Source organism: Cryptomeria japonica, chromosome 3 (genome assembly GCF_030272615.1).
Source record: "Cryptomeria japonica chromosome 3, Sugi_1.0, whole genome shotgun sequence".
NCBI classification, from domain to species: Eukaryota; Viridiplantae; Streptophyta; class Pinopsida; order Cupressales; family Cupressaceae; genus Cryptomeria; species Cryptomeria japonica.
In genome coordinates, this window is record NC_081407.1 from 983,751,916 (window position 1) to 983,771,079 (window position 19,164).

At 35.7% G+C, this 19,164-nt stretch overlaps 1 protein-coding gene across 3 annotated transcripts in view; it reads right to left on the reverse strand.

Moving 5' to 3' along the window:
• The window catches only part of LOC131076201 (uncharacterized), a 109,903-nt gene that overhangs the window by 50,650 nt on the left and 40,089 nt on the right, over window positions 1-19,164 (reverse strand). For 2 of the 3 annotated variants that reach the window (XM_058013255.2, XM_058013257.2), the window contains exons 3-10: window positions 18,914-18,976; window positions 18,519-18,747; window positions 18,221-18,325; window positions 17,998-18,128; window positions 17,198-17,771; window positions 16,642-16,707; window positions 16,187-16,263; window positions 10,075-10,359 (exon numbers count right to left, since the gene is read on the reverse strand). In XM_058013255.2, the coding sequence (XP_057869238.1) occupies window positions 10,075-10,359; window positions 16,187-16,263; window positions 16,642-16,707; window positions 17,198-17,771; window positions 17,998-18,128; window positions 18,221-18,325; window positions 18,519-18,747; window positions 18,914-18,976 (1,530 nt within the window). The remainder of the gene's footprint in view (window positions 1-10,074; window positions 10,360-16,186; window positions 16,264-16,641; window positions 16,708-17,197; window positions 17,772-17,997; window positions 18,129-18,220; window positions 18,326-18,518; window positions 18,748-18,913; window positions 18,977-19,164) is intronic. The other variant, XM_058013256.2, reaches the window with a different exon arrangement.

A 19,164-nucleotide genomic window follows, 5' to 3' on the forward strand; every position in this document is an offset into this window, starting at 1 on the left:
ACTGGTAGCTTCCTTGAAGGGCTTTGACTTCAATGCAATGTTCAATTTTTCCAAAACCCTAAGGAAAAGACCTGAAACCTAAGTCTAAAGGGAAAAACCCTAAAATAGACCTAATAAGTTCCAGACAACCAAATTTGCTCAAACGACTTGCAGACTTGATCAGAATTCATCAAAAAACATTTGGGACCTAGGGAGCCTGAAAGGATTGATGCAAAAAGACCTAAAGAACCAAAACCAAAAGACCAAGAGGACCTAAAAAGTAGGGAGTCCCCATTTGCAATGGGGCAATGTGTGAAAACGTCACAACAGGTCTAGGGGCAACACTCCTAATAGGTCAAGGGGCAATGTGCCCAGCATGTTCCCTATTCCAATATACAGCAAGGTTGAGGGGTAGAGCCCCTACCACCAGACCTAAATGAAGATCTTCAAAACTACGCAGACCTTCATGGCACATACCATTTTCATAATTATTTAAAACACAAAAAAAATGATGCTTATTAAGCCAAGAAAACAGAATTTTTGCAGTAATTAACCCACACTTGTTTCTATGATTTTTACATGTTGCTGGCACAGCGAGTCAACTAGAAAAACTCAGGAAGATTTTATAAAAACTAAGCTAGTTTTTCTAAAAACACAGCAAGCAAACCTTGTGAGTATTCACGGGGCAAAATATCTCTCAAGCATTTAGAAACTCATCAAGTTTGTGAACTATGCTTACAACGTCCCAAAATAAAGAAAATTTTGAGTTAGCATGACTATTGCCTATGATTTACCAATGAAGAACCCATGAATACAACATTTTCATCCATTTTTTAGAAAGAATCAAAAAAATTATTCAGGTCAATGAATGACCAAAGTACTTAAATGGGACTCAAAAGTATAGCAAGTTAGAATAGTTAATAAGAAGTATTAACAGGACCCCAACAACCAAATGAAATAACAAGTATCTAAATCTAAATTTAAGATCAAAATGCCAAGACCAGGTGTTGTACACCTTGCAAATCTTTGTAAGAATTTATTATTGTAATATGTTGTAATATTTGGCCTTCGTGAACAGGGAGGCACCATTATTATAGAGACATACTAGACCACTTGGAAGTTGTATCGTGATAGGTGTATGAGAGCATTGAAGGCAAAGGTTACATGTCGACTAGATGGAGCATCTTGGACTACCTATTTATAGCCATGTGTAAGAGAGTATAATGAGGGCAATCAATGCTCCATGGTGCAGTGCTTGAATTGATCATTTGACCCCCTTGGTTATAATAGTCAATATTCAACATTGGGAGTTACATTTTATGTTGGGTGTTGGGAAGAGTTACACTTGGGGTGGGATGCATGAGTTGATGGTGGATTAGTTCGACTATGACTTGGCTTACAGTTTTGAGCCTGTGAGCTTTAGAACCCATTCGTGGTAAGAATTTATTATTTTAATGTGTTGTAATATTTGGCCCTCATGGAATGGGGTGCCCCTCTTGGATGAATCCATCAAATTCCTATAGAGACATACTAGACCACTTGGAAGTTGTATTGTCACAAGTGTATGAGAACATTGAAGGCAGAAGTTACATGTACAACAAATGGAGCATCTTTTGCCAACTATTTAGAGTTGTGTAAGAAAGTTGTAAGAGCACTAAGAGCAATTGATGCTCCAATGTGTAGTGCTTGAGTTGATCATTTGACCCCCTTGGTTATAAGAGTCAATATTCAACATTGGGACTTACATTCTATATTGGGATGAGTTACACTTGTTGTGGGATGCATGAGTCAATGGAGAATTTATTTTAGTATGACTTGGCTTATAGTTTTGAGCCCATGATTTTGAGAACCTTGTGGTAAGAATTTATTACTTTAATGTGTTGTAAAATTTGGCCCTCATGGAATAGGGTGCTGCCCTTGGATGAATCCATCAGAATCTGCAAGAGACACATTAGACCACATGGAAGTTGTATTGAGACAGGTGTATGAGACCATTGAGGTCAAAGGTTCCATGTAGACTAGATGGAGCATCTGGAACCAGCCATTTACAGCCAAGTGTAAGAGAGTTGTAAGAGTAGTAAGAGCAATTAATGCTCCACTGTGCAGTAATTGAGTTTATCATTTGACCCCCTTGGTTATAAGAGTCAATATTCAACATTGGGAGTTACATTCTATGTTGGGTAGAGTTATACTTGTGGTGGGATGCATTAGTTGATGGTGGATTAGTTTGACTATGACTTGGCTTATAGTTCTGATCACACAATTTTGAGAACCCATTTGTGGTAAGAATTTATTATTATAATGTGTAATAATATTTTGCCCTCATGGAATGGGGTGCCAACTTTGAAAGGATTCATCAAATTCCTCAAGAGACACACTAGACCACTTGAAAGTTGTATTGAGACAAGTGTATGAGAGCATTGAAGGCAGAGGTTACATGTACACTAAATTGAACATCTTGGACCAGCTATTTATAGCCATGTGTAAGAGAGTTGCAAGAATAGTAAGAGCAATTAATGCTCCAATGGGCAGTGCTTGAGTTGACCCCCTTGGTTATAAGAGTCAATATTCAACATTGGGAGTTACATTCTATGTTGGGAGGAGTTACACTTGTGGTGGAATGCATGAGTCAATGATGGATAAGTTTGACAATGACTTGGCTTATAGTTTTCAGCACGTGATTATGAGAATATTAGAATAATATTCTTTATTGTTAATTAATGGTCAATGATGTAAATATTGTAAATTTAGTTTCTTTCTATTTTTTTACGATTGTTTCTTTTAGAAACACCGTTGTTGTTAAAAAAATATTCGAAAGGAATATTTTAGAAAAAATTTCAGAAGTTTTTTCGAAGTTTTTTCTGGGCGATTTGTTCTTTTTTCGGCATCTACAAATGCTTTATTTGGTGCGATTTAAAACTCTTTCCTTTGCAGATTTGTAGTGGCCTTGAGCGACGAATTTCATGGAAAAAATCGTGAAGTATTTCACGATTTTTTGTTTCGACCCACGACTTCTCTTCTGCGTGCGTTGACGCGATTTTAAATCGTGATTTTTTTTGGACACCACGCGAATTTTTTCGCGATTTCTGGGCCTTTTCTGGCGTCAACTAGGGTTTTCGTTCTTCTGCAATCTACAACGACCTGCTATATAACCTGCGCGATTTTAATCAAATCACATCTTTTTTTTCGCGCAAGGGTTTTGTGTTTCTGGGTAGATTTGCTTTGCGTTCGCGGATTAATTTTTTTTACAACTCTATCATATTCTGGGATTTCCTGCTAAATCACCCTTGCATTCTATGTCGACCTAGGGTTTTTTACACAGCCGACTAGGATTTTGTTTTGTAATCCTTCATTTCAAGCCGGATTTGCATTCTGATCACAAATTCTTGGTGGGTTTTTCGCAAGGATTTTTGGGTCTTTGTCGGTTTTTTCTAGGTTAGCCGGAAATTTTTCCCAAAACCCGTGTTAGTCATAATTCATTTTTTTGAAGTATGTACCTGCATCTACCTCTGCTTTAGGATCCATGCCTCGAATTTCGTGCCATTGCCTTTGTTTTTAATGTTTTTGTGCATTGGAAAACGTGCAAGATGGCGTCATTAACCAGCTTAATGTTGGAAGGCAGACAGAGATTCAAAGGCAAAAATTATAACAGTTGGAAGCAACGCAGGATGACAATCTTCGAATATCACCACCATGATGATCTTGATTTGGTCAAAGAATCTCGTCCTGCTGCAGCCAGATCAGATCAAAACAAATGTGATGATCGCAATAGGGAAGTAGTCATGCTTCTTAAGCTCTCTGTCACAAATGACCAGCTACCTCTGATTGCTTCTGGCAAGTCAGCCTCAGAAATTTGGAAGCATCTGAAAGAGTTGCATGAGACATCTGACAAAAGTCGGGCATTCTTTTTGAAGAACCAGTTGTTCTCCATCATGATGGAAGAACCAGTTTGTGACAGGAGCATCTCACAAAGATTAAGGACATTCGAGATCAGCTCGAAGCTATTGATCGGAAAATGGAGGAAGAGGATATGGCAGTAATAACCCTAAAAAGTCTACCAAAATCCTACGAGCACTTCATAGAGACTCTCAACATTACGTCTACGAATGTTGATTTGAAATTTCCAGAGTTGTGCACCAAACTTTTGCAGCAGAATCGCTAGAAACAATAGTTTGGTAGCGGTGCCACTCCATCCTCTTCAGAGCAAGCATTTGCCGCCAAATCCTTTCACAAGGATAAATGCAAATCTCAATCATCTCAGTCTTCTCAGTAGAAGGGCTCTAGTCAATCTCAGGATGGTTCGAAGAAGAAGGTTTAGTGCAACTATTGTCACAAAATATGGCCATATGATTAAGGATTGTCGTAATCGCATAGCTTCCGAACAGCGGAAGCATGGAGGGTCTCAGCCTAAAGCCAATGTTGTTGAGCACACAAAGCAAAAAGAGTCTGCCTTTTACGCCTTCATGGCTGAAAGACCCGCAGACCATGTGAAATCTTCTGCTTAGTATATTGATTCTGGTGCTTCTCAGCATTTCACTCACAGGCGTGATTGGTTTACAGAATTCTCTCCCTATACTGATTTAGTTATTTTTGGAAGAGGTGAAGAGTATACCGTTGTCGGGAAGGGCAACGTTCAAATACAATCTGATGGGAGGAATCTCAAATTCCTCAATGTATACTACGTTCCTGGCATGGAATTGAACCTTCTCTCTGTGAATCAGATTATGCAGCATTCTCCTCAGCTTGATGTCATCTTCATTGCACATAAGTGTTCGATTGTTGATCGTGCGACACGCACTACTGTTGTTGTTGTTGGTATTGAGGATCATGGTCTTTACAGACTTGTGGATACAAGTGATTCTCTTGAGCATGCATTCGCAGCAAAATCTTCCTCTATCACCCGTCTATGGTATCAGCGATATGGTCACCTGAACATTCATTACCTTGCTCAGCTTGTTCGAGAAGATTTGGTACATGGCCTACCTAAAATTCAAACTCAGAATCAACGAGTTTATGAAGCTTGTCAGGCTGGGAAGCACAGGACACCGTTCAAGGATGGTGACTCATGGCGAGCATCTAAGGTACTACAGTCGGTCCACGCTGATGTATGTGGTCCAATGAATACTCCTTATGTTACTGGGTGTACGTATTTCTTACTTTTTGTTGATGATTACAGTCGTAAAATGTGGGTGTACTTTCTTAGACAGAAATTAGATGTGTTTCCTGTATTTCAAAAATTTAAGGCCTTGGTAGAAAACGAGTCTGGTTGTTCTATTATTACTCTTAGGTCTGATGATGGGGGGGAGTTTTGTTCTACTACTTTCTCCACTTTCTGTGATACACATGGCATAAAACGTCAGTTAACCACACCATACACCCCTCAGCAAAACAGCGTTGTAGAACGTCGCAACTGCACTATTACAGAAATGGCTAGGTCTATGTTGAAACATAGAAATGTTTGTAAGAAGTATTGGGCAGAAGTAGGGTTTACTATAGTCTATCTCCTTAATAGGTCTCCCACTCATGCTGTTAAGGGGAAGACTCCTGAGGAAGCATGGACTGGTCGCAAACCCAAGATCAACCATTTGAAAGTTTTTGGCTCTCTCGTATATGTTTGGATTCTAGAAGCCAAGCACTCTAAGTTGGATTCCAAGAGTCAGAAGCTTATGTTTACAGGATACAGTGACAACCACAAGGCTTGCCGACTGATTGATGTAGACACTGATCGTCTCATCTTCAGTCATGATGTTGTCTGTGATGAAGATCGAGGACCATTTCAGCTTTCCTCATCTGAACAGAATTCTGAGGATCAGCCTTTGAAGGCTTCTGATTTAGGTGTTCGTCTTCCATTTGGTTCACCCGATGGGAGGGATGATGCAGATTTTGTATTTGATGATGCACTACCTGAATTTCCTCTGGATGATGCTAATCTTCCACCTATTCCAGATCCTCTTCCACCTCCAATTCCAGTTGTCCCTCCTTCATCTGATGTTGGCACTTCTACTCTCCGGCCGTGGGGCTAAGACCATCAGTGATCTTTGTCCTGATGAGCTCAATTAAGGGTCGATCTTCCAGAAATCAGGGCAAGCAGCAAAATACAGTTAACTTTACTCTCATGGCCAACATTCATAGTATTTATGAGCCTCAGATCTATACAGAGGCAAAAGGGATTCCAGAGTCGGAACGGGCAATGGACGGAGAATACCAGAGCCTTCTAAAGAACAAAACCTGGGTTCTCTCTAATCTTCCTCCAAGGAAGAAGCCCATTAGCTGTAAATGGGTGTATAAGGTTAAGTATCATGCGGATGGTACTTTAGATAAATAAAAGGCCAAATTAGTTGCTCGAGGATTCACACAGCGGGACAGCATTGATTATGAGGAGACCTTTGCTCCTACTACCAAGATGAGTACAATTCATCTTCTTCTCGCTATTGCAGCTCAGTTTGGATGGAAAGTCCATCAAATGGATGTTAAGAGTGCCTTCCTCAATGGGGAGTTGCAAAAAGTCTACATGACGCAGCCTACTGGTTTTAAGGTTGTCGGCAAAGAACATCAAGTATGTAGACTCAAGAAAGCACTCTATGGACTCAAACAGGCTCCTTGAGCGTGGTACATTAAGATTGATCAGTACTTGGTTGCTCATGGTTTTCAGCGTTGTCCTTCTAACAGTAACCTGTATATCAAACACTCTGGTGATGATATTCTCTTTCTTGTTGTCTATGTGGATGGCTTGATCATTACTGGCAGTTCAACACATTTGATTGCAGAAATCAAACAAGACTTGTGCAAGGATTTTGATATGACACATTTAGGGCTCCTCCATTATTGTTTAGGTGTTGAGGTTTGGCAGACTGATAGTAGCATTTTTATTTCTCAATCTAAGTATGCCAGAACTTGCTTGACAAGTTTGAATATAGGATTGCAAACCTGCTTCCACACCTATGGAGATAGGACTGAAGTTGTTAGCCAAGTTTGATTCTCCTCTTGTAGATGAAACACAATTCAGGCAACTAGTGGGCAGTCTCATCTATCTTACTGCTACTAGACCTAATCTCAATTTTGTAGTGAGCTACATTTCACGCTTCATGATAGCCCCCAAGGCCGATCATTGGGTAGCAGCGAAGCATGTGTTGCATTATGTGAAGGGCACCTCTGGTTATGGACTTTTTTACACTAGGAGTCATGATCCTAGACTCAATGGGTTCACAAATTCAGATTGGGTAGGTTCGGTTGATGACAGGAAGTCAACCTCTGGATATGTGTTCAGTTTGGGATCTGGTGCAACCACATGGACTAGTAAAAAGCAACAGGCAGTGGCTCTCTCCTCGACAGAAGCAGAGTATCAAGGAGCAGTTAAGGCAGCACGTGAGGTAGTTTGGCTTCGTCGGATGCTTGCGGATATGCAGATATCTCAAGCAAGTCTGACTCCCTTGTTCTGTGATAATCAGGGAGTGCTCAAACTTGCCAAGAATTACCTCTTCCATGAAAGAACCAAGCACGTGGAAACTCACTGTCATTTCATCAGAAAGCTTGTTGAAGACAGTTCAGTTCAGTTCAATTGCTACATGCTCCAACAGTGGAGCAAACAACAGATTTTCTCACCAAGTCGCTAAGTCCAGATAAGTTTGCTAAATTCAGGAGGCAGCTTGGTGTTGTTGACAGATTGACCATTAAGGGAGGGTATTAGAATAATATTCTTTATTGTTAATTAATGGTCAATAATGTAAATATTGTAAATTTAATTTCTTTCTATTTTTTACGATTGTTTCTTTTAAAAACATTGTTGTTGTAATTCTTTATTAATGATCTTCATGATCAATTGTTAATACAACTAACTTTTTACCAATTACGTCTCCGTAATAGAGAACTCATTTGTGGTATTCTGGATCTCCCTAGCCTATATATTGGATGCTAGGTGTACACACCTAAAATTGTCCTAGCCTAAATAAATAAATAATAAATAAATATTTTATTTATTTAATTATTTTATCCTAAGCCTTCTATTGATTAAATAGATTTTTATTTATTTAATTAATTCACTTATCCTCTTCTAGTCTTTCCCTACTAAATAAATATTTTTATTTATTTAGATTATCCTTTCCCTATCTATTTAATTAATTCACTTATCCTCTTCTAGTCTTTCCCTACTAAATAAATATTTTTATTTATTTAGATTATCCTTTCCCTATTAAATAAATATTTTTATTTATTTAAATTATCCTTTCCCTAAATTAAATAAATAAATATTTATTTAATTGATCCCACCTCTTCTATTAATTAAATAGATCTTTATTTCTTTAATTAATTCATTAGCTTTTTCCCTCCATGACGCTTGTCATTTATTTCTTCATTTTATCCTAACTACCCTCTTATTATTTTACCATTTTCCCTATCTACCCTTTAATCCTAGCCGACCATTTATTCTTTCGCCTCTTAATCCTATCCCTCCATTTTCTAAGGTACGCTCTATATAAGAGGATCCTTTCATCCTTGCCAACCCTAAGAACCCTAACTAATGTGATTAATCAACTTTCAAGCAATCAAGCATCTACACAACCACAATCCGTTATTTGTTGACCTCTTGTGCGCAATACAAAATCTGAGAGCAACCATTTCAAACAAGATCAATGGAGATAGGAAACAATGGAGCTCAAACCCTACTAAGCATGTGAATGATATAATCTTTCTATTATGTTGATGTTTTACATATTTTAGGTTCTTCATTGGTGTATGGTGGATTCTTAATTATAGAACTAGGGTTTTATGTGGTTGGATCTTTGTGGGTTTTACAAGAGGTTTTTATCATTCCATTTTCACCATATAAACTAGGGATGGAGATTTTATAGTGATTTTATTTTAGGTACATGCTACTGAACTAACTCCAAAAGGTAGAGTTGAAAATCTTCTTTGATAGCACTGCTAGTCTATTGTATTGTAACATTTCTTCTTTCTATTACAATTGGAGTGTGTTGTTATTGGTTTTTTTCCTGTAAATTTGCGATGGAGATTGATGATGATTTTATTACAGGTAAATACTGCTGAAATGACTCCAAAAGGCAGAGCTAAAGATCTCCTTTCATAGCACCATTAGTCTATTATATTGTAAAATCTCCTCTTTCTAAAATAATCTTTGTGTGCTATTGTGTTGGTTTCTTTCCTGTAGGAGTTCCCCAGGGTAAACATTGTGTGAATTCTGTTACTTGCATAATTTCTCTAATTACTGCTATCTAATTTCCTTTAGAAAATTCATAACAGATATATTTTCAACCTCTAACAAATTACCACTTTTTGGGTCTGCACAATATCCTTGGCAATTTCTCTTCACTGCATCTTCCTGTTTCTTGTTCTACAGTAGTGGAAAAACAGAGAAATATTAAAGGGTAATTGCAAAATACTTTGCCATGTGCCTATTTGACATCAGAAGGATATCATGGAAAAGAATATGGCTATTCATCTCTGCATATGACTTCTTTTGCAGAAATGAAAATGCCAGATTTTAGAAAATGCCAAAAAAATCAGTAAAATGATATGTCTACTCTGCTTTCATATACTGGTTTCACAACTTACAGATTTTAACACTGCTGACGAACAACAGAAAGCATTTATACTCAACTAATCTGTGTGCCTATAAATCCAGAGGATCCTTGCATATTATAGGTTACCCATCACAGACTCAGAAGAATGTATAAAGAACACAGGTGTCATATGTAAATAAATCAAAAGATGCTTGAACTTCAATCAACCTGCTTCTTCTGAAGCCACCCTAATGTAGTTATGAAGTTTTCTTAACATAATATTTTTCTACATTTCTTTTAATAGAAATATATGTGAAGAACTGCATGCCTCTCACAACAAACATAAATAAATAAATCTTAATCAGCAAGCTTTTGCAAACAAGTATTATTCACTTTGTTTTGTAAACAAACATAATTTCTTAGATAGCTTTTGCAAACATATTATTGATCACTTTGTTTTGTTTAAAAAAATATATATTCTTAGAGAAAATTTATTATCAAATTGTAATTGATTTTTTAAAATCAAAATCCAGAACAAAGTGAACTATGATTAGCCACCAGAAAAAGAAGGGAAGCTCACCACTGCCCATCTACTTGAGCTTGAACATGAGTACACATGTGCAACCCATATCCATGGACATCCACCCTCAATGGTTCGGAACCATTTTTCTCACCAAGAACACCATTCCAGCCAAGTGGTACAATAGAGATGGCTGTTCGAATAATATGTGTCTCTGCAATAATTCCAATTTCAACGGTACCTGCATATGGAAATCCCAGCCACTGATGTAAATTATCCTGTTGTGGAAGGTGCTCCACCCTAAAAGTCTGAAAAGATTTGTCAGACACACAAAGCTCGCAAATCCTGCAAAATAAATCCAATATTAGATTGGATTTTTAATTAAAGCTCAAAGCATTAACGGTTTTAAATATAATTTTGCATAATACCTATAATATTTAGATTATAACTCTCGCTTTAGGTATGACTCTGCAAGTAGTAGAAGTACAATTTCAGTTTTCATAACTAGGTAAGAAAGTAAGCTATAAAGTGAAGAGCACATGGTTATACTGAGAGGGGGGGGTTAATCAGTATAACAACAAATTTCACCAACTTAAACTTTTTCAACTTCAATTACATGTATATAGCTTATCTTATAAACATATTCATTGCTGATCAACATTCACATGTAATATAACTGTTATGAACAAAATAGAACCCAAGATATATACGTGGAAATCCTTACGGGAGAAAACCTTTATCAATACTTTTATATATTTCTTCTTTTACAATATTTGTAGGCACCAACCCCTAACTCTGTTTGTGAGCACCAATCCACTGGAAGTACCAACTCCCAAATCTGATTTGTGAGCACCTACCCACTAGAAGCACCAACTCCCAAATCTGAATTTTGTGAGCACCAACTCCCAGTTCAGAATTAGTGAGCACCAACTCACTTCATATAAATCAGAATTTCCACCTTTACAATGTTGCTATAACAACGGATGATGGACAATTTGATCTTCTCAAATCTGTTGTGATGAATATTACTAATCAGTCACATAAATCTGATCATAATCTCCTCATAACTCTGTCATAAATATGTTCTCAAACTGCGCATATAAATCTGCTCATTAGTCTTCTTTATCTCTGCACAAAATGCTGCATAATCCTCCCACTATCTCTGCATACTCTTCTCTTCTATCATCATCAATATGTCTTTATAAATCTGCACACATTTCTCTTTATATCTACATATACATAAATCTGTCATACAAATCTGATCATGGATTCTTCACAAGTCTGTCATATAAATCTGTTCATAATCTGCCCATATGCCTGAGACTACTCTTCTCACAGTCTTCTCATAAATCTGCACTTGATCCTCTTTAAAACTCTCTTTATACCTTCAGCACTATACACTGCTCGCCTACAGGTGTATATAGTTATTATCTTCTCAACATATATACACTCACAACTCTCTTCCTCTTTTTTTATATTTTCATAGTTCACACATAATACCTTTCTCACATTCTTCTCATACTCACTGTCTTATAGTCTGAAGATTATTTCAGACTTATATACAGACCACACACTCTCTTTCAAAATTTTCTTTTCATTTCTCTAACATGCACCGCTCATATATGTTCCAGCATAAAACAATACACTCTACACATAAAGGTCTTCTTTTATTTTTCATACTCTCTGTCAAATGTATCTTTTCATAAATTCTTTACAAATTTGTCATATGAATATGCTCATTAACTTAGGTCTGATATCTTCACAGTCTTATCTTTCATGCCAACATTCTTCTTATTTCTGCAAGATTCTGTCTGTTATATTAGCATAGTCACGGTCTGAAGTAAATTCAGAATTATGTTACATCACTCTCTCTGTCTTTTATTATTTCTTTACACACTTAATATTCTACTTCTATCTGGAGTATAATTTCTGAATTATACTCTCCTCCTAACTGAAAGATAGTTTCAGAATTATATTCTGCTCATTCCAACCAATACACTTCAGTCTGTACTTTCAGAATTTTAGTATTCTTGTGTATATTAAAAAAATGTATTTAATACATACACACTAGCATCTTCTTTTTCCACTTTTCTGAGCATTCTGTGTTTCATTCACTCACAACTTCCCATCTCATATTCTTATTGTATTTGAATCTTCTTTGAAAGAATACGACTCCTATAAGAGAGACGATGCTTCACAATAGATATATTCTTTTTCTTACAAATTATATCTTCATACCTCCTTTGAGACGCCTCCTTTCGTAAATATTACTCTTCCAAATAAATCGTACCTTTTTGCTGACTTGTCTTTAAATGACATATTATATTAATTACTTGACAAACCTTTCTTATCTCAAGCGCTGCCTTTTGACCTTGAATAAGACAAAAAAGTTTACATTTTTGAATAAGACAACATTGCATATGAGACAAAGAATTTGTCTTTTAGTAAAACAATTTGTCCTCATGTGAAGAGCGCTGTCTTTAAGAATATTAATCACTAATATTAATCACTTTCTTTTGTGTGATAAACTTTGCACCTTTTCATGTATAATAATCGTAGGTTGTCATTTGGCGAGTCTTCTTAATCGCATCTTTCTGGGAAAACATTCTTTAACAAAAATACTCGTATTTCCTTTAATGAACCATATCATTTGGAAAGCAAATACTGTCTTACCAATATGTTAATGATTATTGACTCAGTCAGTCATTACGATATATGAACGTTTATTAATATTGACTTGTTGCTTCCTTTTGTTTCTCAAACAAATTGCCACTTCTTATCACTGTTCTTTATTAATGAATATTGTAAATGTATTTCAATTTTCAATTCAAGGTGCAAGTTACATTCAAGGTTATTTTTTTCTTTTCAAGTATATGTTAATTCACAATATAATAAATCTGATTATTATCTGGTATGTTGCAGATGGAGAAGGAGCATTTATCAATTTCGATGTTCTTCTCACAATCACCGATCAATATATATATATATATATGCCAATAAGGAGGATCAAGCAATACCTTGACCAGTCATGTCTATTAGACATGACCGATCAAGATATTACTTGATCGCACCTCTTCAACCATAATCGCATTTAACCGATACCAATCGGTGTGCATATAATTAACAAGTAAAACTGATACCAATCGGTATTCTGTGCTTTACGATTTGCAACCGATATTAATCGGTAGTTAGGCATTGGTTAAGAACCCGATGTTGATCGGAATTTGCATGCAAGGTTATATATATATAAATCGAAGAATAATCATCAAATAAAGGAATGATAACTGAAGTCTTATCATAGTCTATCGATGAGATAGATGATTGAATGAGAGACTTCATTTATCTCTCATTCAATCATTTATCTTACCGAGGCTATCATGTATCAACAAATATCATGTTTGTTTCAACTGCTACTTTACATGATACTTCTAATATGCGTATCAATAATTCTTTTCATAATCGACTGCTACCTTTGCTTAATATTATTAAGGCATCATTCTGCACGTATCAATTTCTCCAATAGACTCGTTGCATTTAGACTTTTAAATGATTAAGTAATTGTTTGTTCTATGGACTGCTTACCAAATCTCTGCCTTTGTATTAGTCGTTCAATTGCTGCTTATATTTGTAGTCGATGCCATTTATTATTAAGTCACTGCTCTATAACACTGTACCATGTAAGTCGATTCCTTTGTCATCATGGATCACTTGCAATAATCGTAGACCAACTTCTTCAATCAATGCCTTCATATCATTTAACATTAATCACTGTTGCAAATTATAACCTGCTCATTATTAATTAAAGATGAAGTCGTCTCTTTGGCATCCCAGACCAAAAAAAGTCAACCAGCAATCTTCTTTCTTCATGCAAGTCTTCTACAAACGCTTGTTATTCCATAATAGGCAATTATTTCAAAGGTTGGCTTGTATCTTATGCCTGTGATCTGCCCTTGCATAGAATCTATCTTTGAACAATTCGATAGTGACACTATTACTTCTTTTAAACTGGCATTATTAAAACTTGTATATGGATCAAAGCCTATAATGTGTGTCAACAAACGAAAAGGCCTCACTTCACTGCTCAATGTGTACTTCTGTTGGAGACCTGCAATATAATGAGTAATATACTCTACAGTAACAGGATCATGCAACAGTCAATCTATGATTTTGAACTTTGACATCTATGACTAACATTGTCTTCTCATATTTGACATCAAAGACGTCTAATTCCTTTGACATCAATGACAACATTTCCATCATAAAGATTATCAAACACAATCTAAGTCACTCATGTATGGTGTGTTTAAGTTAATACATAGTTACCTGAAGCGCAGTGGGAGAGGCCAATTGCAAATATTTTTAAAACTTCAAACATTCTGCCTCATAGAATGGGAATGTTTATGATCTTTTTCAGCTCAAATGAATTGAAATTTTGGCATTTTGCAGGAGTGTGAGGCAAGGCTAAGCCAAAGTGAATTTGAATAGAGCATTTACTGGCTGAGATTGACAAAATAAGGAAGTTTTTCTTTTACTTGGAATATTGTGAAGTCTGTGCTGATCAATCTTTCTTCGTTTATTTATTTATTTTAATTTGATTTGTATTTTTGTTGTTCATGCCATGAATTTGAACTGTATTTACCATGATAAGTGGGGTATGGATACTGGTACAGAGACGGGAATGCCAATGAAACAAGGTTATGAACATGGCGATGTTACAAATAAATGTAGTCACCAAAAATTGTGGGTACATGACAGGGATGTGGTCTACCTTCCTATAATAGAGTTTCCTGGTATCTATGCTTATATATAATGTATACCTACATATATGTAAGTATATACACATAATATACATGTACTTGTACACATATAATATATATGTACCTGTATATAGATATGCATATATGCATACATATATTTAGGTATATGTGTGGGTATGTATAAACACTTACATATGTGTACATGCATGTTTGTATATATACATATACCTATAAATAATACACTCACATACATGTACATACATTTATGTATGTATGTATACACACAATTTGTAATTATGACTTTATATATGTATGTATGTGTCAATGTTCCTGTAATGTCCCCTTTTTGGGATGAGATGGTTTATGATTGGATTAGCCTATTATTGGCCCTCGTAGGCTAATGAGGATGGTTAGAGGGTCTTTTGAGGGTTGTGTCATCTCCAGTGCTCAGAGTTTTATAGATTTGGCCTTCGTTCGACTTCATTTGGACTCTGTTTGCTCTACTTACTATTTATAGTAAGTCAAAAGTATTACAGATGGACCCTTTCTATTTTTAGAAAGTGTATTTGTCACATGGGGAATTATGAGGAGAGACTCTTGCTTCAGACAGCATGTTAAAATGTTGTGTACTTGGGGAGATATTAATATTTTTGTGGCCAACTTAATATTAATTCATTAAATGGCTAAATATAAAGTTATAAATTAACTTTATAAAAAATCACTTAAGTGAGGGTCTAGACGTCATGAAGAGGGGGCCAAAATATTTATTAAATTAAGAGCTCTTTTCCCTAAGTTTGGATGAGATATTAAATGAAACAAAATTATATTATTTTTTATATCATTTAATGGCTTAATTGGAGAAAATCGAACATGCTTGGAGAAGGCTTATAAATACATAGAAGTTCGAACTAGAGGGATTATTCTTGGCATTTTGTTTGATGAAATTTATTCTGGAGAGCAGCAGAAACGAGGGTTTCTCAGTTGCAGCAAACAGGGTATTGGAGAACGAAAAATCTTCAGTGTTACAGCCTTATGAGTTGGTGAAAGATCCAGCGAGTTTGGCATTTAGGAGAGCTTCATTCAGATATTCTAATTGGGCATATTGAGGAGATTATTCAGAGGGTTTCAGTGCACAATTCATTCAAAGGAATTCAAGGACAAGTGCAGATCATTCTCTTGGGTTTTTTGTTATCATAAATGAATATAACCAGATATGCGAGCAACACTCAGATATAGCCAATAATATAGCAACCATTTAATATTGGTAAATGTTAATATCTAGCCTGCCTTATGTTACCTGATTCAGTCAACATGCACATTTTTTCTAACATTTATCTGAAAACAAGATGAAATATAAGAACAAAACAAAGGAACAAACGAAGTATAAATTAGATGGGAAGTGACCAAAAAATTACCTGTGAAAACGAGATCTGTAGGACTTCATGGAATGTGCTTGAAACCTCTCCTTCAATTCCGTAAGGACAGACTGAACCTGCGCATGCCTTTGCCAAGGACAAAGCAACTAAGATAAAAGCATTCAATTTGTTCAAATGAGAAGCAAGAGCTACAGATTTTGATGAAAGCACACAAAGAATGAAAAACTTTTACATAGAACCATCCTCTTCCAGAACTCTGCACTTTAACTTAAGAAAATAAATATGGTAATAAACTTCATTTTGATAATAAAGAATCTTGATATAATCTTTCCAAAATGGACAATACTGTGACACTAAATTTATAAATCATTCTAACATTACAATTCCAAAATCTAAATACCTCCAGCCCTGTAGCGAAGATAAGGGGGATAAAAGTTCAACTGCTAAATATAACATAAATATTTTCAATTTTGAAAAGTTTGTCATGTTCATACCGATGTTAGACTAGCATATTCTGAAGCAGATAACGGTTCCACAGATGATTTTGCCAGCAAATGCAGCTGAAAGATACAACAATGATCAGAAATCAAGATACAAATTGGCAAAGAATACACAATTAAAACAGAAAAATGACTCAATCAATATAAGACCATAGCATCAACACCATATATTCTCCTTCAATATCTATGCACTAAATTGTACTTGGCTAAAAATGCATCTGTTCCTCAGCAATTTTACAAATATCCTAAACAAAAATTGAATGAAACAAACTTATGTAGCTATAAGGATGCACAAATACATTTGAGAATAAGCAGACAAATGCCTGAAAGCCAACAAATTATCATGATAACAACCACTCAATGAGTCCACATGAAGAATTTGTAATCAGATATTTTAGAATTCATTTTAGATTCTCCATAAATTCGTGATAAAGACAGATGATATATTACATAATTACTTCTTTTTGAATAAATATGCTCTACCCACACAGATCAATTATAATAAATAGGCTAATAGCATTAACCATAATTTTGAAATATATGCCTTTACCTGACCAAAAGGAACATAAGTAGGGAAACTGGGAATTCTGTGCCATTTTAAATTTTCTCTACCTTTCGTTTCCTTTGCTCCAGCCAATTCATTTTTCCTGAAGGAGCTTTCATCCACATTAGGAAGTTGTCTAACAGATAGGCCATCTGCCCCTTCTTGGATTTCTAGTGATTGTACAACTGGTGATGAAGATTCTTTCGAACTTGAACCCAAGTTTCCTTGTTCTGAAGTCTTGGTCTCTTTTTTACTTCTTCGAAGCCAATCTAGTTGTTTCTGAACTCCTGATAGAGGGACCAATCTGGACAGTCTCTGTAAAGAGTTTTGAACAGGACCTAGACCCAATACCAAGCTCTCATCCTCAGTTTGCTTAGATTTTTGCAGCCTTTCTCTATCAACATTTGACTGATTACCAACATTTTCTGAAGAGGAATTAAAGCTACCATACTGAGAATTATTTTCTGATAATTGTCCAAAATAATGTTGAAAGTAAGCTGGCGACAAAATTCGAGGTACTATATCTTCAGGAATGCAGTATGTCCGAAAATGAAATTGCCAATGATTCCCATGAACATAACTGAAACATAGCACAATGATTCAGTGCTGATACATACCTTTATTTTATATATATATTATATATATATTATAAATATATTAATATATATACAAGAAAAGGGAAGAAGAGAAGAGTGGCAAATTCTTCTCATGTTTTAATTTCCAATATAATATAGGAATGTGAGTGTCACCCAGAAAGAACATTAAATTCCACAATAGATTTCCCACTATAACAGTAGAATACTTACTCTCTTAGTTTAGCATTTCCAACAGGAGGTTGTGAAAATGTAATGCACTTGATGGGGATGTCATACCCATCTTTCACTAACGAAGCTGATGGAAAAGCCCTTAAAATAGCAAGCGTTGCTAGCACTGCAACCTGCAAAGATGGAACATGCTGATAAATAAATCATAGCCTGGAAAGAAACAGCCTTGCTTGTCAAAGAGTTAACATAAGGTAATTGTGCTTACTGCTCCACCCATCGAATGCCCACAAAGTACAAGCTTTAGATCCCTCTTTTGTGCAAGTCTGTATAGCTCTACAGCCGGAATACCTTTGGCACGGCCTAGAAAACCCTGCCACATGATTCTGACTAACTATGAATCTAAAGATGAAACATTTTACTTTGAATAGGAGATTAAATTGATTCCTGATCACTAAATCAGTAAATCTTCCTATAGCATAAATGATACAACATAATCATACATGGATTGAGTGAGGACCAAAAATAAGACAAATATCAATGTTTTAATTGCTATGTTAACATACCCTATGGGCAGCAGGAGTGAAAGCACCTTCCTGTTCCTTTCTTTGCAGTATGGATCTCTCAGGATTTGATCCTAACCGACCACCCTGATACAATGTCCCTTTTTGGCTACTTGCTGCAGTGACTTCACTTTCTTCACTTGATCGACTTTCTTCATTTTGTTGATTATCTTCCTGAGTATCATCCTGAAAGACAGCTCCTTGGAATATGTTTGCATCTGTTATGAAATCCCTACACAGTTAACATTCTCCATCAAGACATAATAATAACCAACACAATAAACATGAAAAACCATGCAGCAATGATCACTCTATCAAAGTATTGCAATAAGTGGCATAATATACAATTAAATTTAAAAGATTTATCATGAATATATATGTTGTGGTAACTGGTTCACCTGTACTGTTTTGTTCCGATGAAAGAAGCAAAAAGGGTGTCACCTGCTTCTGCCAATAAATACCTGCAAGTGACAGAGGAGCAAAACAATTTAACATGCAGTATTTGAAAAATGTCAAAAAGAAAGTTGTAATAACGAATCCACAAGATCTTCATGAACATTTAAACTTATGCTCCCCCAAGTTTCCAGGATGGGCACAGCAGGGGACAGCAGGGTGTGTTTTTGGTACAGGGGTACTTTTTGGCTATTTT